This window comes from Balaenoptera ricei, chromosome 15, assembly GCF_028023285.1.
Source record: "Balaenoptera ricei isolate mBalRic1 chromosome 15, mBalRic1.hap2, whole genome shotgun sequence".
NCBI classification, from domain to species: domain Eukaryota; kingdom Metazoa; phylum Chordata; class Mammalia; order Artiodactyla; family Balaenopteridae; genus Balaenoptera; species Balaenoptera ricei.
In genome coordinates this window covers 59,583,232-59,603,346 of record NC_082653.1, presented here as the reverse complement: position 1 = coordinate 59,603,346, position 20,115 = coordinate 59,583,232, and the positions used below count along the sequence as shown (strand labels likewise).

At 53.5% G+C, this 20,115-nt stretch overlaps 2 protein-coding genes across 7 annotated transcripts in view; one reads left to right on the top strand and one right to left on the bottom strand.

Moving 5' to 3' along the window:
* The first annotated feature begins 2,498 nt into the window (after positions 1–2,498).
* Positions 2,499–15,189, top strand: DEXI (Dexi homolog). Its single transcript, XM_059898530.1, has 2 exons — positions 2,499–2,995; positions 14,544–15,189. The coding sequence occupies exon 1, from the start codon at positions 2,561–2,563 to the stop codon at positions 2,846–2,848; it is 288 nt and encodes a 95-aa protein (XP_059754513.1). The 5' UTR covers positions 2,499–2,560; the 3' UTR covers positions 2,849–2,995; positions 14,544–15,189.
* A 1,161-nt stretch (positions 15,190–16,350) lies between these two features.
* Positions 16,351–20,115, bottom strand: part of LOC132349780 (MHC class II transactivator-like) — a 43,854-nt gene continuing 40,089 nt past the window's right edge. For 4 of the 6 annotated variants that reach the window (XM_059898528.1, XM_059898526.1, XM_059898527.1 and 1 more), the window contains 2 exons: positions 19,665–19,771; positions 16,351–19,398 (listed from right to left, as the gene is read on the bottom strand). In XM_059898528.1, coding sequence (XP_059754511.1) covers positions 19,696–19,771 — 76 coding nt within the window. In that variant the 3' untranslated portion in view covers positions 16,351–19,398; positions 19,665–19,695. The remainder of the gene's footprint in view (positions 19,399–19,664; positions 19,772–20,115) is intronic. The other 2 variants (XM_059898524.1, XM_059898525.1) reach the window with 2 other exon arrangements.

Here is a 20,115-nt window from a genome sequence, read left to right as displayed (position 1 = left end):
ACCGGCCCTTCGACCGCCGCGCTTTACGGCGCCGTCAAGAGGAACGCTGGGAAATGCAGTTCTCCCGCGAGGCCCCCGCTGACTAGACTCTGCGAAGGAACTACAAGGCCCGGTGTGCATCACGAAACTTCAGGCCAGCGGCCTTGGAAAAGAGGCGGAGCGAGAAGAGGACAGTCCGCAGTATCTTAGGGATAGGCGGGAATGGGAAACCTATGGGCGGAGCCCTGAGAAATGAATCCGTGAAGATTGGGGAATAAAAGTTACCACAATATTAACAATTATTACCTTTATGATAAGAATAAGAATAGCTGTTGCTTGGCGTATGCCGCGTGCCACTGTCCTAAGCGCTTTACATATATTGTTATTTAATTCTCACAACATCCCTGTGAGGTGAGTACTACTATTATCCCCACTTTACCCAGGAGGAAACTGAATCACAGAGGGATTGACTTGCCCAAGGTCATACAGTTAATAAGCGGCAGACCCAAGGTTCAAACCCAGGCACCCTTATTTTTATGCCCCAACAAACGAAACTTCACAAAACCGGTAACGTCCTGGTTTGTCCTCACAGCCTTTTTCTTTTTCTACTTCAATTAAAAAATAAATATTGAAAGTCCTTCAAGCAACAATGTACCAAAACTGAAAGTCCTGTACTTTCACAGGATTTCTCTGGTCTTTGCCGAAAATCCATGCCATTTCCAAAACAACGATACTTTTAAAAATAAGGAAACACCCAGCTTCCTACACCAGCCAAGAAGATGTATCTAAATTTCTCTCCTGGATCGGGAGTGGGAAGCTCCATGGAGGCGGTACTGCCCTGTTCACCATTCATTCATCCATTCATTCATTTCTACATCTCACAGTTATCTAAGGTCTACTGTGTCCCATTAACTGTGCCCAGGACAGAATTGGGCTAAGGGTCAATATTCTCCCCAGTGCCTAGCACAAGGTTTGGCATATAATAAGTGTTCAACAAATATTGTCAGAGTGAATAAATGAATGAATGAAGATTTGTTTCACCTTCAGCAGTTGGAGGGTTAATGGTTTGCTGTGTAATTCACCTAAAGGGGCAAGAGACAGTCATGGAGAAAAAAGCGCCTGTTCTGGCCTCCAAACACACACAGGCCCAGCAGCTTCCAGAGTCCTCCTGTTTCTCTGGGCCTCAGTTTCCTCACTGCAAAAATGAGTAACATACACTTCCCCATCTGGCTCCAATTAAGCAATGCCTGTAGAGCACCCAGCTCAGCGTGGCCTGAGATTTAAAGGTCTGTGGACTGCTTTGGAAGGCACCTTGGGCAAAATCAGTCTCCTGAAGGACGTACAGGGGTTACCCCTGAGGAGGGGAATCAGCGAGTGGAAGAGACTCACTTTTCTGTATACTTCTTGGTTGTATGAATGTTTAACCACGTGCACTATTATTGTTTTAAAACGTGTTTTACAAAGGAAAAACAAGAAGCAACCCTAGTGCTGCAGGTCTGACCTGTCGGGAGTTTCTTTACTCAGGTGTCACGGAGCCCTATTAGGCAGATTTCCAGCTACCAAAACCCCCGGCCCGCCCCGCCGAGGGGGCAGACCTTCCAGCAGCCAGAGTCTGGAGAGATGAAGGGGGCACCGATTGATCTTCCCCACCGTGGAAAATTGCCACTTTAGGAAAGGCCAAAATTTTCAAGGTAAGGTCCACCGCCCCTGCCCTCCCCCCCGCCCTCTTTTTCAGCAGGTAAACTGAGTCCCCAAAAGGCGTGACGCCAGTACTCAAGTCCAGCCGGGTGCTGATGAAGCTCGCGGTTACCTTCACCTTTTGTAGCCTTAGGATGAGTCTAGGTTTGAATTGTGTTCTGACTCTTTCCCCTCCCCCTACTCTGTCGCGGATTCGCAGAGCGAATTGGATTCGAGATCGGCCCTGAATCCGGAACTAGTAAAGCAACTCAGAAGCCAGTGGCTCTAGGGGCGGAGCGAGGCGGTACCCGCCCCCGGACGGCTCGGGCCAGTGAGCTCGGACGTTGGGGAAGCCAATGAGCGAGGGCAGGGGGCGGTGGGCCAATGAGCGCGGGGCTGCTCCGGAGGCGGTGCTCGGAACGCTACCAGGAGGACGACGCGGCGGTCGCAGCAATGGGTGCTGCGCCTTCGTGGGTGCGCAGGGGGCTCGGGGAACGGCCGGGCGCGGCTGAAGAGACCGTCGCCGGGACTGGCCCTTGACGCTGAGCTGCGGTGGGGTCCCCGCAGGCGCTGCGAGGGCCCGTGAGCGGCAGCGGGGAGCATCGGAGGAGCCGGGCCGCTGCCGGCCACTTCAGGGGTGCCCGCCTGACCGCTGGGCGGATCGACAGTGCCGTGTGGGCACCTCTGGGGGTGGGGTGACCCTCCTGGCACGTTTCGGGGACCGGGGCGCCTCCGCAGGGGCCGACGCGCATCCCCGGGGGTGCACCGCCGGGGCCCAGCGCTGCCTCGGCCAGCCCCGGGGCGCCCCTGGATGGCTGAGCTGCCCTCTCGCCGGCCGCCCGGGCGCCGCAGCGGCTGAGCTCGCTGGGATCGCCGGGCCGCCGCCGCCCTCGCCGCCCCCTGCATGCCCGGCGCCCGGGTCGCGGCCCACCTGGACGCGCTGGGCCCCTTGGTCCCCTCCGTGCCGCCGCCCCTGCTGCCCTCTATGTTCTACGTGGGCCTGTTCTTCGTCAATGTGCTGATCCTATACTACGCCTTCCTCATGGAGTACATCGTCCTCAACGTGGGCCTCGTATTCCTGCCCGAGGACATGGACCAGGCGCTCGTGGACCTCGGCGTGCTCTCCGACCCCGGCTCGGGCCTCTACGATGCCGACTCGGAGCTCGACGTCTTCGATGGTTACTTGGAGTAGGCCTGACTGCTGTCCCCCGCTCTCCCCACGACCCGCAACCCTCGGCCCGGACCGGCGCACGAATTATGCCGCCGCTGCTGTTTTGAGGGCACCGTCTGGCCAGGGATGGGACCCCCAGGACGAGGCCCTCTTCGGCCTCCGAGGCCTGTAAGTGCCCTCTGCGCAGGATGAGGGCGGGTTGGGGCGCTGGCGAGGAAGAGGGAGGCATCCCAAGCCGGACACCCCCCCCCCCCCAGGCTTCTGATTTCTCCATCCACCTCTTCCAGGTCTGTTTGGATGCCAGGAATGGCTGGACTCTTCTTAGGACCTTAGTTAGGGCAGGAAAGCTTTCCCTTAGCGAAGGTGACAGCTGTTGAAGAAGGGAAGGGAGGCAGGACCTAAGTCGCTTCTTGGTTAGCTGTAGTACCAACTGTCAAAGCCTTTGCACCCAGATCCATTTGAGACAGGCCTGTCAACTCCTCCCCCCATCCTTAACCTGTCTTGATGGTGACCTTGGCTTTTGGGGGATTCTCATTAGTCCTGGAAGGATAAAGACTTGCAGTGTTAAAAGAGGTAGGAAACCAGGCACTGATCACCTTTGTCCTGTGGCCCCTTGGGGACTGGGTGGGGACTGAGAGCAAGGGCTCCAGGCTGATGCTGTGAGAGGAGAAACCCCCTTCAGCAGAGAACCCTGTACTTCCTTTGGCCTTGGCTTGGCTGCCGTTTTGGAGTCAGATTTCAGGGTGCCGCAGCTCAAATCTTCAGGGGCTGCCAGTTTCGCAGGCTGCTTTCACAGACCAGGCCAGCGGGGGGGGGGGTTGGTGCTGGGGTGGCTTTGCCTGCAGTGTTTGCAAGGCAAACTCAAGGGGCTCTTGGACTAGCGGAAGAAGGGACCACAGGATCATTGCACTGAGGTGTTAAAGTCCTGCCTCTGAGCTGCCACCAGGAAGCTGTATCCAGCCCCACCTTGTGTGTTTCTGGGAGGGAAATGAAGATCCAGAAAGGAGGAAGATTTGGCCAAAGTCACAGCAAGGAAGAGAGGCAGCTGGACTAGATGAGAGAGGGCCTGGTGAGGGTTCATGGGATGGGAAGGAATTCCTCGGCTCAACCCCTCAGCTGGACGGTGCTAGGCACAGGTCCTGAGTGGCAGTGGCGGGGGGATACTGAGGTGGTGGGCAAGGGCTCCTTTTACTTTTTTTTTTTTTTTTTTTTTTGGCCGCTCGGCATGTGGGATGTGGGATCTTAGCTCCCTGACCAGGGATCGAACCCGTGCCCCCTGCAGTGGAAGCATGGAGTCTTAACCACTGGACCGCCAGGGAAGTCACAAGGGCTCCTTTTGGAAAATGGACACTAATGTCACTCACCCCAAGCATGCTACGTTTACCCCCCTCTCCTTGCCTATCTTAGCCAAGATGACCATAGTCAGAGGGTGATGCAAGGTGGGCAGGACCCACTAGCAGTGTCAACCTGAGGGGCTGACAGTGAGATTTCTTTGAAGAAAGCTTCATTTGAGCTCAGGGAGACCTTAGCCAGGGCCAAGTGCCAGGTGGAGCATGTGTCAGCTGCTCTGCATACCTAACCCGTTGGCCTGCCTGCCTGCCATCCATCCATCAATTTGTTCTTTTATTAAACAGATATTTACTGAGTACCTAATGTGCTTGGTGGGTGAACACAGTGAACAAGACAGACTCAGCGCCAGCCCTCCTGGCACTTCGTGAGAAAGATAAGCAGGTTCCCAAACACGGCAGTGAGATTTTTTGAGAGCTCTGAAGGCATGTAAGAAGGCATGGCATCCTCTATTGTGTTCATTACTATTTCGGCACTTAGAACAGCGCCTGGCATCTAGTAGGTGCTCAGTAAATGCCTGGGTAAGTGAAACAGAAGACTGGAGATGGGCTGCTTCAGACAGGGGCTTCAGAGAAGGCCTCTCTGAGGAAATGACACCTTTGAGCTGAGCCCTAAATTGATGGAAGGTGCCACATGTAAAGATGTGGAGAAAAGCTCTCCAGGCAGTGGGACCCGCTAGTGCCAAGTACGTGGAGGGGGAGGGGCAGGGGAGAGAGTTGGTTCTTCCAGCAACTAAAAGGAGGCCAGTGTGACAGAAGAGCAGCCCCAGAAGTCAGTGGGGTGGGCAAGGCCAGATCATGCAGGACCTGGGAGGCCCGGCCACGAGCGATGGGAGGCCATCAGAAGGTTTTAGGCAGGGGATGACACAATTCCAGTCCGCATTTTGCAAAGAGGACTGGCGGTTGTGGGCAAGATGAGCCGTAGGGGCAAGTGCGGAAATAGGGAAGCCAGTTAGGAGCTGGTTAGTTGCTCAGGCCAGAGATGATGTAGGCTTGGATGAGGCAAAGTTAGTGAAGGTGGAGAAACACACAGAGACCAAGAACACCTTTTGGAGGTAGAACCTATGGGATCTGTTCAGAACCTGTACTGAGTATTGAGCATATACCACACCTGGTTCTAGGCCCTTTGCATATTCACTCATTGGGTCATTCAACAAACGTTAGCCCTGCTCTTCTGCCAGGCCCTGGGGATTCTTAAGATGAATCCCTGCCCCCAAGCCAAGCTCTTGACTTTCAGTCAGTGTAACTTGGTGAAGAAAGTCTTATTTTATCTCTTCACCACATCAACAGAAACACTTCCCCTTCCAAATGAAAACATTGGCATACTCTGAAGCAAAAACTGAAGCCCAAATGCTTTGGCATACTTTGCAGCAAACACTGTTGGAGCAGAAACACCAGGAAGTGTGTCTCAGGGACAACCTTGCAAAGCTCTCAAAGTGACAGGGCCTGACTCTGGCAGGTGGGGAGGCCTGGGGCTGTGGGAAATACTCGTCCCTGGAGAAATAGTGGGAACCACGCACAGCATTTGCTCGCTCAGCCCCAGATCCAAGCCACCAGATTCGGGTCGGGGAGGGGTGGCTAGCAGCAGGAAAAGCCTGTGGGAAAGATTAAAGATGATCTGACTGCACCTCCTCTCCTGGCCCCTTTGCATAAGCAGAGGAACACTGGTAGTCAAATCTCGCTCCTTCTCGCTCTTTCTCACGTAGACACAATCTGATGTTACACACAGGCCGATCCAGGAAACACTGACTAAGGGCGTGGGCACGCCAGGCACTGGGGACTGGGGTGATCTCAAGATGAAAGCTGCACTCATTTCACTCCCTCTCTTTCTCTTTTCTCTTTTTTCCACATAATTCAGTTCCTCAAACCTTTGTTGAGCACCTATTTAAGGAGGCAGTATTAGGGTCATGATGAGGAACAAAGTCCCTAGATTCAGATGACCTAGGTTCAGATCCCAATCCTTGTTGTGACCTTGGGCATGCTACGTATCTCCCCATGTGTCAGATTCTTCTTCTATAAAGCGGGGATAATGAAAATCTACCTCGTTCTGAGGATTGAATGAGATAGATGTAAAGCTCTTAGACCGTCCCGTGTATGTAAGTGATATATTAAAATTAACCACTATTATTATTAACAGTCAGACATAATGGAAAGTGTGTACAGTGAGTCCCTTGTGAATGTATAAACCTGCACATACACTCATGCATGAATATTTATGTGCCACAATGAGCAAAAGAGGACTAGCTGCCTGAGTGCTGGGTGGGTCCCGGTCTGGACGACCAGGACAGACTTCCCACTCTGCCTTGCTGGCCTGGGATGCTCAAGAGACCTTTCCCACTGCCCCGTGGTCTCTAAAGGCCACCAGGCCTGGAGCCCAGGAAAGCTGTGGCTCTGTGGTCTTCCTAGAGTGTTCATCGTTGCCCAGGAGCAGGGAGTGGGGATCAGGGAATCCCACCTTCTCGGGAGAAGGGACCGCTGGGGCTGGCCCAGGAACTGGGGAGGGTCCTCACTTCCCAGTGGTTCCGGTGTGGAGGCAGCTCAGCTGGATTGATTTGTCCTGGTTCCTGATGAAAGCAGCTGGTGCCTGCCAGCCCTCTCTTGCCACGGAGGGAGGGCTTTGGGAGAGGAGCCTCTCTGTGCTGGAAATGGAGAGACTGGAAAGCGTTGCTGCCACATTCAGCGTGGCCTGGTGGAGGCCAGATTTGGAGCTAAGGGTAACCAGACTAGTCTACTTACTACAGGGTTTCCCTGGCGTCAGGGTCCCGACTGGGCGCTACAGCTGCTCCTTCCTGATCTGCCTGCCCTGGTCCCTTGGTGCCAATCTGTGGCCTGTGCCATCAGCCGAACACCCAGGTTCGGCATATGGCTTCCCTGCTCAGAAACCCAAACCTCCCTTGGAGACAGTGGAGCTCCGGGGGGGGTGGGGTCAGGGGAGCCAGGTGGGAGGCTGTGGCTGTCGTCCAGGTGAAAGACATGGTGGTAACGAGGGAAGGCACGTGCACCCCCAGGCCCAGCTGACTCTCCACCTCTGTCCTGACGTGAGGCTCCCTTGGAAGTGTGCTGGGTGCCGTTTTAGAAAGGAGGAGACCCCAATCTGTGTCTCAAGACAACTGAGATGCCAGGGCTCCTGCTCCCTTGTGCCTGAGTTATGCAAACTGGAGATTTCATCCAAGGCAAATGCTCACAGCCCTTGCATCTGTTTTATTGAATGAAGAAATGAAGGGCTCCTATCAACTTGACCGTTTGTATTCCTGGTTTATCTGCTGTTGTCCGCCCTGGGACTCCTGAAAGCATAGTTTGCTTTTGGGAAACCAAGATCACAATAAAAGGGACAGGCATCCTCATCCCCATCTCTCAAATAAAGGAACTGAGGCTCAGAAAGGGACAGTGAGGGGCCAGGGGTACAAAGCGAGTGAGACAGCTGAGCCTTCTGACCCAGTGCTGAGGGAGGGTGCAGGGGGCCTCCAGAGAGGGACTCCCAACCTCCATCCTTGGAATACCACTCACCTGGCTCTGCCAGGCCTGCCTCATATGTACTCTCCTTTTTCTGAGGTTTTTTTTTTTAAACTTTATTTTGAGATAATTTCATAATTACACAAAAGTTGCAAAGAATTCCCTTATACACTTCGCAAAAAATGCACCAATTGCGTCAATTCACATTTGCCACATTTGCTCATGTATGCAAAATGCTCACTCTGTGCGTACATGTATATATATTTTTCTGAACCATTTTTGAAAATGGATTGCAGACATTATGTTCCTTTTCTCCTAAATATTTCAGTGTGTATTGCCTTAGAACAAGGACATTCACTTACATAATCACAATACAACTGTCAAAATCAGCAAATGTAACGTTGATACAATCGTATGACCAATCTAAGCTATGACTATTCAGATTGCATCAATTGTCCCAATAGTGTCCTTTCACAATAAAAAGGGGTGGGCGGGGGCGGGAGGGAGTTGAGGTCCAGGATCCAACCCCAGATCACACTTTGTATCACTTGTCACGTCTCTTGTGCCGTCTTCAGTCTGAACAGTCCCTCAGTCTGTGTGTATCTTTCATGACATTGACATTTTTGAAGAGTACAAGTCTGGTGTTTTTAAATTTTTTTTGTTTATTTTTTGGGTGCGCTGCGCGGCATGTGGGATCTTAGTTCCCGGACCAGGGATCGAACCTGTGCCCTCTGCAGTGGAAGCACCGAGTCTTAACCACTGGACTGCCAGGGGAGTCCAAGAGTACAAGTCTGGTATTTTGTAGATTTTCTCTCAGTTTGGGTTTGTCTGGTGTTTACTCTTGAGATTAGATTCAGATGGTGCATTTTTGGCAGGAATACCACAGAGAAGTGAGTGTGTGTCCTTCTGAGTGCATCGTACTGGGGGACACGTGATGTCTGTCAGCCTCATTACTGGTGATGTTAATGCTGACCACTTGGCTAAGGTCTTGTCTGCCAGCTCTCTCCACTGCAAAGTTACTGTTCTTCCCTTTATAGTTTAAGTACACTCGTTTTAGTGCTTCCTTTTTTAAAAATCTACTTTTTGTGTGTGAATTTATTTTTAAAAGAATGTTTATGTCACTGAAAAGAGAAAACCAGCATCACTTGGCATGGATAAAAATACTAAGTGCCAAAGTCATTAACTTCTGGCCAAATACTGAAGCCAGCTAAAGGCGCAGGGCCCCTGGTTCTTTGTTAAAAAGTCAGGTTAGCAACTGTCACGTGATAAACTCTAGCACCAAAGTGAAACTTTCTTGTCCAAGTAATCATAAAGATTGGCTAAGAACCAAAAAACCAATCACTAGCTCACTGGGTGTGTCTCAGTGTTATCTCAGGCCATCTCCATGTACCCCCTAAGACTGGTGCTTCGAGGCTTTGAAGTCAGACAGACTTGGGTTTAAATCCCAGCTCCACCAACACCTTGGACAAGTGACTTCACCTCCCCAAGCCTCAGTTTCCTTCTCTGTAAAATGGGGAGGATAGTAGTTAGTACCTGCTGAAGGGCTCGTGCACATTAGATGAGATGCTGATGGTCGTGTAGTCGGTTCTTAATGATGCCATCAGTGTTGGTGGTGTGTCAGACCCAGAGGGGGCTTGGCCCGGGGAAGCCTTCCCCTTTCTCAGGCCCCCTTCCTCTGTGTGAGGGCCAATTACCAAGGAGGGTGTGTCTGTGTGGGCAGCCTTCGAAGGAGCCTGAGAGCCGTGATAACTGGTGCCTGGGGGCCCAGGTGATGCTGGTGCCCTCATAGCTGTCAGACCGTGCCCCAAGCCTGGGGGTGTCTGGGAGCTGGTTCCAGTTTCAGTCACCCCCAAAGGGGCAGGCTCCACTCCTGGGAGTCCTTCCTGACAGAGGACTTAGCTTCCCCTGAGCGTCACCCCATGAAGCAGGCAGCACAGCGCTCATTAGCTCCATTAGACAGGGCGGAAAACTGAGGCTAGGGGAGGTTCAGGGACTTGCCCTAGATACCAAGCTGTGAGGTGGGCGAGTGGGGCCTCCTGGCCACACTCCCAGTGCTTCCCTGCGTGAGGTCCTCAGGCGTCCTCAGGTCACAGGCTTCCCCGGGAGGCAGTGAATACGCCAAAGCCTAGTGCAACCCACCTGTCGGTGTCCTGCCCCCTCTTGGGCACTTGCTACCTTTCCCTTTTGAGCAGAGAAACCAGGCCCAGGCTCCCTTTTTTGCAGGCCAGTGGTATCTGACTAGAGTTAGTGGTTTCATTTTCATCATTTGTTTTTAGTGTTGCTTTCTGTTTATGATAAATGATACTATTTTTTATTCATGATAGTGACATAAAGATTTCCTTTTAAAATTTTGGAGTTTGAGGGAAAAAGTGCCTTGACTTAAAATACTAAATAAATAGGAGTCCAGGTGGTTCTTGGCTGTGACAGGACTCACGAAGGTGTTGGGCAGATGCTGCCCTTCAGGAGGCCTCACTGAGCGTGGGGCGCAGGCCAGCTGGAGACACGTACTGGACCAAGAACCTTCACAGAACCCACGGCTGCGGAGCGTCAACAGCTGACATATAATCCGGAAACTCTGGAGAAACCGGCCAGGACGCTGGCTTCCATCAGGAACCTGGACCCAGGCAGACAGGCAGCATCTCCTTTCCCACCCCTTCAGGCCACCCGCTCGTCAGCCAGACAAGGCAGAGGCCTTCCTGTTGCGTGGCCCGGCGCTGAGACGGCAATGGAGACAGTGGGCAGATCATATCTGGGTGACATCTGTCTTTAGCCACTTTAATTGGCTGGTTGGTACGTTAAGAGGAATAGCAGTGGGCATCCAGCAGGCAAGGTCTTTGGAGGAGGAAAGGGCTGCCCCTTTCAGAAGGCCCCCTGCACTGAGGAGACCCCCCGCCCCCGCCCTGTGTGTTCTCTAGCTGGGACCAGGTGGGGACACGGAGGGGAGGGGCCGTGTGTGCCGGCTATTGCAGGCATTCCACCAACACAATTTCATGTAATCCTCATAACAGACAGCCAGATGAGGTAGGCATTTTTTCAGATGGGGACACAGCCCCAGAGAGATGAGGTGACTTGCCTGAGGTCACACAGCTAGGAAGGGGCAGAGCCAGAATGACTCGAGATGGGCCAATTCCAGACCTTGCCCTGGCTACCCCATAGGAGCAGGACAGTGGGACGGCCCAACTGCAAAAAGAATCCTCTTCCAGCAGGTCCAGAGCGTCATCCCACCAGCACCTTTAAGACACAAGGTCATTTTCTCCCTTAAGCCAAATCAAACTAGGCAGCATCTCCACAGAGGTATCCAGCTGAGACATTGCTTCTTAAAATGGATCAAGTGCCCAACTGTTATTCGGCTGACAGACCAGTCAGCCAGCCACTCCTTCGGTCCAGCTCTGGGGAGTGGCCTGGAATGAAAGGTTACAGTTTCAGAAAGAAAGAAAAAACAGCTAAAGCCAATAGCTGGTGAGTCATGCTCTAAGGATGTTAGGAGGTTGGAGAGCCCACTGCCTGGACTCTTAAGCAGCAGCCTCAGGATGCTTCTCAGCCCGGGGCTTCTGATGCCCAAGGAAACAGATGAACTAGATGCTGAGGGGAACTGAGATAGACGTTGCTCAGACCACGGAGGTTCAAACCCTGGCTCTGCCATTTATGAGCTGCGTGACATTGCTCAGTCACAAGCGTAACCTCTCTGAGCCCCATCTGAAATTCAGGGATGATGGTCCTCCTTGGCCCCGCCTCCTAGGGTTGTTTTGAGGAATAAATGAGCTAAGCCATGAGTTAAAGCAGATAGTACAAGGTAAGCGCAGGTGCTTGATAAATGTCAGCTGGTTTGCTATGAGACCAGACCTGCAAGTCAAAGGAACAAAGGGATTGACCTTTAACAGCCATGGTGTGTGGCACAGAGGAGAGGACCCAGGACATCCTCCAGCCACAGATACAGAGGCCTGGGGCCACATCTCCGTCCTCAGTGTGCTGTGTGGCTTAGGGCAGGTCACCGCCCTCTCTGGGCCCCCTCATTCTCTGTGGAGTGACCAGCTCAGATCAGGGTCTCCCAAACCTCATATGACACCATCAACAGTTTTTGCTCTATCTGCTCGTTGCCTGAACTGTTATTTATGCAGTTATTGTCTTTAAACCGGAGGCTTTTTTTAAAGTGAAGTTAATGATGTGGAAAAAGAGGAACTTTATAGTATTACTATCAGAAATGGAAAACTGGCATCATTCGCCATAAATAGAAGGTGACCCTACAGATAAACAATGAGAACAAGAGGGCGTTAGTGAATTCCAGCTGGAGCCGGCACCTGCAAGGCTCTGCACCTGTTCCGATCGGAGGTTAGCACGTGTGACAGAGTCGCGCCAGCCATAGTGACGCTTGCCTGGGACTCAACGCCGTTTGCTATCACGAGCATTGGGAGGGGAGTGAGTCCCTGTTCCAAGGGGTGGTCCCATGTTCTCTAACAGCCCTTCTGCCCAGGTCTGAGATGGGCTCAAGTACCATCCCCTGCCTTGGAGAGTGCGCAGTGAGCCCTGGTAATGCTGTATCGGAATAAACAGTTCTGCTCCAGTCTCCTGGATGCCAGGGCTCTCGGGAGCACCACTGCTGACCCCAACAGGGAACCCCAGAGTCTCCTTGGAGGAGGGAGGTCAGCAAAAGGTGGGCTCCTGGCAGGACAAGAGGGGAACCCACAAACACCCTTCTGGAGGGCCGAGCTCTCCGATGCTCTGGTTTAGCCCCGGCTTCCCCTCCTGCCTACCAGGTCCAGTGGGGAGACCGGATGGGGCCCAAGGATGAGAGGACTTGCGTGTGTCATCAGTGGGAGGCGAGGAAGATCTCTGAGTAGTGGAAGGGCATGTTCCTAGCTGACCCTAGGAGATGAATCTGGCAGAGGACACAAGAAATTTGGCCCCTGCTCACCTCTCCAGCCATGTCTCCCCCATGGCCAGCCTTCAACACCTTACTCTCCACCGCAAACCAAACTACAGGAGGTTCCACGACCTGGTCACCAGCCTTCCCTCTACCTGGTGTGTCCTTCGTGCACAGCCTTCCCCAGACCCTGGGCTCCATCCATCTCCTGTGCTTCTTCCCGGCGTCAGTGTGTTAACTTGGGCTAAAATTGCTCACTAGATTGTGTGTCAAAGGCAGAGGCTGCACTCATCTCAGGGTCCCCAGCACTCAGCTCAGGACATGGCACACAGGAGGTATGAGATTATGTAGTGTTTAAGATCTCCAGTAGGACAAAGCCCTGGAGAGCTGAGCATCCTTAGACAAGTTTCTTACCCTCTCTGAACCTTAGTGTCTTCATCTGTAAAATGGAATCATTATAGTACCTAACTCCTGGGGTGTTAGGAGGGTTGACCGAAATGGCCTTTGTAATGCTCCATCTCAGGCATGCTCTCCGGGGAGCAGACCCTGGGACCCTGGGACGAGGATTCAAGTGCAAATTGTTTACTTGGGAGGTGATCCCAGGAACTACTGGTGGGGAGGGGGGCAGTGAGACAGGGAAGGGATGTGTCATCTAGCAGGTTACCACCGCAGCCCTGGGCTCAGTCCTGCTCGGGACCTCTGGGAACCAGTGTAGATGGAGAATATGCCTCAGAGTCATCCCAGCTGCTGGGTGAGAGAGCTGGGGTATTGATCCACCAGCTTTCTGGCCATCACTGGTTGGAAGGCAGCTATGGGGAGCTCTGCCTGCACTTGCAGCCTGGGGCCCAAGCAGACTCTAGAGGTGGAGAGGCCTCAGGCAAGGAGGGGTGTCCCTGCAGGCGGAAGCTGCCAGGTCAGTCTGCCTCGGGAGGGTGAGTGGAGGAAATGGGGTGAGGCACCCATGCTCTGCCTGGGGCTTGTGGCACACAGTAAAAGCTCAGGAAGTGGTAGCTGCCCTGACTGTGATTGTTTGCATCGCTGTCACTAGTCCACTGCCAGCCCTGCTTGTCACAGTTATGCAGCCTTAGACAGGTCACTTGGCTTCCCTGAACCTCTGTTTCTTAGCCTGTAAAATGGGGAGATTCATGGTTCTCAGTGGAAGCAGTTCTGCCCCGCTGGGTGGCCCCTGGAAATGGGGTGAGGGGGCATTTTTAGTTGTCACAGGGACTGGGAATGCTACTGCCACGTAGCAGTCAGCGACCAGGAATGCTACTAAACCTCCTGCAGTGCCCAGAATGGGGTCACCCCCGCCCCCACCTCATCAGAGAATTGTCCTGCCCCAAATAGCAGCAGCGCCTGATGAACAATAATACATGTTGTGTTTAATGTGTAAGTTTTATCTGATGCTCGATGACATTTGCGGAAGTAGTCTGAGCTGGCAGAGGTGAGGCTCAGAACTGGGGTGGGGCTTGTGGGGGCTGTAGGGCGGGTGGGCGTGGGAATATGAGATGCTGCAAACATATTAGCACCCGGCTGGACCTAGAGAGAGAAAGGGGCAGTAAGTGAGGACCTGCAGGGAGCCAGGCACTGGGGATGATGCTGTGTCCCGGGAGAACGAGCCAAGTGGGGCTGCTGAGTAGCTTGGCTGTGGCCGCAGCCTTCCTGTAGGCTGCGAAGCATTTTCCGGGCAAGGTGGGAGCTGCCGCCAAGCCCTGCCCACTCCCCAGAGCTGACTCAGCTGCCCTAGAGCTCAAGTAAGCCAGCAGACCCCGGGTGACCCTGGAGCAGGCTGCCCTCCTTCCTCAGGTCCCAGGATCCCCCTCCTGGGGGTTATCTCCCAAGATATTGACAGTCCTTCCTCTCCCAGGTGAAATTGCACCGCTTCTCCTGCCTAGGGTACTTAGAAATCAGACACATTCATAAAAAAATTTTAATAAAAAATTATAGGACAACACCCCCAGCCTGAGGTTTCTGGTGGTTCCCCAAATTCGAGCCTCCTATTGGGTGGTGGGGCGGTGCTTCTGTACTGGTAACACCCCTTTGTCCCTCTTGTTAGGCCTGCTCCCCTCGAAAGCCCTGTGCCAACAGAGAGGTGCCCGTCCAGACCCAGGATGGTGGGACAGAGAGATTGAGACTGGGTGCCGAGGTCCAGAAGGCACGTGCCCCTGCCCAAAGGGTAAGGCAGGGGTGCCCGGAGACCTTGCCCGCCTGCAGCGTCGCGCAAACGGCCTTGCCTTGGCTTCCGAGCTTTCGCCGTTGCAATGGATGTTTACAGGAACCCAGCCAGAGTCTGCCTCCCTGCTCTTCACCCTCGACTGCATCTGCTTCTCCCACTTAACCTTCGGAGTGGACACTTCACACACAAAAGCGACTCCCAACTCTGTTTGATGCCAGTGGAGCTCTAAGCCCAATGGGGTTTGGCCCGAGGCCGGGCTTAGATGCAGGAACTGTTTCAGAGAGTGACTCAGAAGGAAAAGAAGAACACCTCGGGGGCTGAGGGTTGGGTTTTGACTCATTCATTTCAAATTGTTTGCTCTCCATCAAGTTGCCAGAACTGATACATTGCAACGGGGACAGCATTCCTCCAGCCAGAAATATTTTTCGAAAATGTGAGTGGTATGAATGCCTGACTTCGATAAACCTGTAAAAGCAATACTTAGGAGGCTAACTTCTTTCAATTAAAAAAATGTATGCAACTCCAACCCCTGGGGCCCTGCGGAGGTGGGGGGTGTTTGTTTTGTTCTTTTCCTTTGAGATTCCATAAAGGAGTCCTGATGCAGAACCTCATGGTTGACAAAGGGCAGAAGGGTCAGGGCCTCCCCAGTTGGAGATCCAGTGGGGTTTGGAGAGTCTGTCCAAGCTGCGTTGGTGTCGGAGTCCCAACCCGGCCCCCTCCTGGCTTCCAGGAGACTGACAAGCCAGGGCCCACCTTGGTTGTGGTGGGAAAGGCCTGGTGGCCAAGCTGAAAATCAGGCCTGAATCCCAGAGCAGTGGGAGGTGGGGATCCCCCATGCTGGGCACATGGTAGACCTCCCCTAAAGATGAGGGGAGTGGGCGGGGGAGGGAAGGAGCAAACGAACGACTGAAGTTGGGTCCACGTGCAGCAATTCTCCCCAGTTTGCAGAACAGCTGATGCTTTTCAAAGTACCTTCATGTATATACTGTGTTGAACAAGGAATGGGTGATCAGCTCCATTCTACAGGTGAGGAGACCAAGGTGTGGGAGAGGAAAGGTCCGGCAGAACTCAAGAGAAGGCAGTTACATACCACCTGTCTTCATGTGATTCTAAGAAGGGTTGCTAAGAAATGTGAATGGAAGGCATTCAAGAAAAAGGGGAGTGGGAGAAGGGAGACATTTCTTTGGGAGAGAGGCCTGAGGGGAAAGGCAAGGGTTTAAAAGGTGCATGGCCCTGAAGTCCACTGAACGTGGAATCATGCCATCAATGGACAGTGTGACTCCGGACGTCATCTGCCTTGATTCCTCTGGGCATCACTTCTCCCACCCAGCAAATGGGGAGCAATTCCAGCGCCCGGTGCCTATGCCTGCAGAGTGACCCTCCAGAGAAGTCAGAAGTGGAGTTTGTATCTTGACTCCCTCTTTTATAGGAGTGTGACCTTAGGCAAGTCACATCTGTGAAATGGGGACTGTCATTTACCCACCTCATGAGTTTGTGTTAATGACAAAGGTGCCCCTCTGGGCAGACACTGCTCCACACCAGGACTCACAGCTTGGCAAGCAGAGCCCAGACTGGATTGCAGCCCCCATTTGCTCCCTTGTCCAGGCGCCTTGTGCAGTGCACAGACTGCCCAACCGCACTCGACAGCCCTGCCCAGGGAGTTTTTTTAATTTACTAAAATGCAAGATTTAACAGAGCAGGGACCTTGAGCATTTTATTGAGTACACCACGGTGTCACTATATATTTGTGGCATGAATACAGCAAATAAAGAAAGCAAAGTTGTGGTGAGGATTACTTGTTCATTCCACAAACATTTATCGAGCCCTTACTATGTGCAGGCACCTTGCTGGGTGCAGAGGGTGCCTCTGCACAGCAGTGAACAAACAGACAGGTTACTTGCCCTCTTGGAGCTCACATCCTAGGACAAGAGCAGACAAATAAGTGTGAAAAAGATAAACTAGTGACAGGATAGGGAGCTGTCCTTTAAACTGAGTCCTGCAGGCCGTGTGAAGAGCTGGGAGAACATTCCAGGCAGAGGTGAGAATGAAACACACGCATGTGTGTAACAATGACAGCCCACACGCAGGGAACTGGATGCCAGGCTCTTGTTCTCAGCATATTTGCTCATCAAATCTCCACGTAACCCCGTGAAGAAGGTACTGTGATTATGCCCATTTTACGCATGAGGAGACTGAGGCACAGAGAAGTAATTTGCACAAGTGAGTGGTGAGCTGGACACTGAGCTCAAGCAGTCTAGCTCTAGAGTCTGAGATGCTTGACCCTACACCGTGGTCCCTCTTGATAATGGGGGTGGGGGGGGCTCAGCACGGTGCCTGGCACAAAGTAATAATACTTGCTAATATTTATTGAGCACTTACTGTGCCCCTTGTGCTGTGATAAGCACTTTACATGTATCAACTCATTTAATAAGTGGTAGCTATCATTTAAAGTCTTTACTATGAATAATTATAGCCTCTGACCTCATTTTATCACCTCTGAACAGACCAAAAGCAGTGGGGACAGTTGTGCCCACCCCGCCTGGCTGAAGGGTGCAGTAGATGCCTGGATCAAAAGGAGACTGTCTTCCTGTGGCTGCACAAGTGGGAGTTCCGGGGACTCTACAAGGTCCACAAATGCAGGCACACCCTGAGGGGTGATGGCCCAGCTACAAGGCCTGATGCCCTGAGCCACTGGACCAAGGCGGAAGGCACTACCTTTCTGCGAGGATTGCCAGCGGGGCAGCGGGGTCAGAATCCCTCTGACCCTCCCGACCCCCAACACCCACTTACTGGGAAGAGGAGGAGAGTTTGAGGAACCAGGCATCAGGGCTGGCGCACTGGGGCACAGGCAGCTCCCACAGCCACCAGCAGAGGGCCAGGTCGTCCCAGATCAGGGCTTCTGACCGAGCCAGCCGTGCCCCAGTGAAAAACAACAGCAGCCGACCTGGCAGCTCTCTGTGTAGACAGCAAAGCTGCCAAGTCCCTTCCAGGCTTGCCGTGGCCAGGGCCAGATTCCAGCTCAGCTACGAAACGACTCCCAGGGTAGAGCAGAGGATCAGAGACAGAGGAAAACACTCTGCAAGGCTCACGGTGCTTCAGCCTTGCTGACCCCCAAATAACGAATTTTCCAATGAATGGTAGGAAGCCATAGAGAAAATCCTTTCCTGAAAGACAGGACTTGAGCCGAAGTGGACTCTGCTGTGTGTGTTGGGCTGAGGGGGGTGGGGAGGGCAAGAGAGCGAGGGTCCCCGTCAACTGGCCACAGAATATGGCAGAAGTGATGCTGTGTGACAGCTTCTAAGGCTGGGTTACAGAAAGGGCAGGGCTGTTCGCCATGGCCTCAGTCTCCTCTGCCCCCACAACCTCTCTTCCTCTTGGGGTGATCACCCTTCAACGCAGCCACCATGCTGTGAGGAAGCCCAAACTAGCCCACAGGGAGCGTCCGCCTGCCACTTCCTTAGAGGAACCAAGCCCCCAGCCACTGGGCAGCATCGGGTGCCAGACATACGCGTGACTGAGCCTCCAGACAACCCCAGCTGACACTGAGTGGGGCAGAGACAAGCCGTCCCCGCCAAGCCCTGCCCGAAAGACAGGTGTGTGAGCAGAATAAATGTGTGTGCTGTTTTCAGCCACTGTGTTTTGGGGTGGTTTGGGATGCCTTAGCTAGCCGGAAGAGTGGGCATCCAAAATGGTCATCACGGTATAAACTCAAACACAGGACCTGCCCGTGGGATTAAATGAGCCATTTAACATGTAGTGAAAAAAGACACAGGAAATGAAGGCAAAAAGGCAGATGTGGCTCCAGTCCATCGCCCCGCCCCCCCTCTGTTAGTGTACCATCAGCTCTTTTCCTGCTAAGGTCCAGTGTGTCTGGCCAGGCCTAGATTTGGCCTTGGCAAACAAAGTTAGTGCAAACCAGTGAGTCCCAGAGACAGAAGGCAGCTGCCGTAGAATCCCAGCCGGTCATGGTTTGGGAAATCAGCAGGCAGGGGATGGTCGCTGGTATGCTCAGAGCGTGCCCTTTAGGAGAGCAGCGTGGAGCAGTGCTTTCTCCCCGGGCCGGCAGGGACCTGGGCAGGTGGGGGTGTGGCCGCTTCGTCCCTCTCTCCGGCCTGGCCACAGCTGTCTGCAGTGTCCTGCAGGGAATGCCTCAGGGCTCTTGGGTACACAGCAGCTGCCACCAGGCACCAGCCCATCTGCCAGGGCTGCAGTGGCTGAGCAGGGCTGACATCAACCTGCTCCCCGAAGGAGCCGAGGGCCGGGCCTGGGTCTGTTCACAGAGCAGGCCATAGGTCCTTTCCGCAGCTGGGCGGGGGCCGACTCTGAGCCGCCAGGGCTGGGCACCAGGACGCCGAGGCTCACGGGAAACAGCCCAAGAAGAGCTGTGTCCACAAATAACCAGGTCAGGGTCCAGCACGGTCAGTGTCCTTGGAGAACAGGCTGTGAGAGGTCAGGATGGGTGGAGATCAGGCAGCTTTAGGACAGGGCAGTTCAACACATGGATAAAGTGTGGTCGAGATTGGGGATGGGAGGGATGGTAGGAATGGAAGAGGGGGATGTCCCAGGTCGCGGGAGCATGGAAGTGAGGGGACAGTCATCCGCACAGAGAGAGGCAGGAAACTGGTAGAGCAAATTCCTATGAAAACAATGCCGGGCATCGGGGCAGCCGACAGGTTGAAACAGCAGCCGGGATGGCTGGGGCGTCCTCGAAGGCAGACCTTCCCAATGCTGAGGGCTGTGGGACGTGCACGGCTGACCCACCTGTCCTTCCCCGGGTCCCACGCCTGCCCACAGGGAGGATCCTCAGAGCCCAAGTCCTCAAAGCCTTTAGAAGACACCCCACCGAGCCCAGCACAGGGGGATACGGGGTGGGCCCAGATGGCACATGGTCCAGGAGTTGTCACCCAGCTCCCACCTGCTGCCCCACCCATCTTTTATGGATTCTGACTTCACAGGACACTGTCCCCAGGGACCCCCGTTGTTCTCCCCTTCCAAGCTCACCTCAGTTACCTTGTCCCAGGCAAAGCCTGGATCATCTCAGGATGATCCTTGAGTCCAGCTGCTGCAGGTGTTCCTGGACACCAAAAGGGATGGTGGGCGTCCACATCCTGTGATGGGGGCATGGCACACAGAGGTTAGAGGAGAGGGGGTGGCCCCAACGCAAGCTTCCCCCAAATCCCTCCTCCCACCTAGCCTAGTGTGGGGTCATGGGGACACCAGAGGCCTAGGAGCCCCAAGACCCCTTTTTAAAAACTGATTCTGCCGCTGACTTGCTGTGTGATCTCAAAAAGGTTAGTTAACCTATCTGTGCCTTATTCTCCTCATCTGCAAAATGGGTCTTACAAGAGCCACGTTACCCCTCCTAGAAGATATGAGTGATTATGTAGACGAAAGTGCTTTGAAAGACAATAAAGTACAGTACTGGACAGTAGACATCATAGTGATATAATAA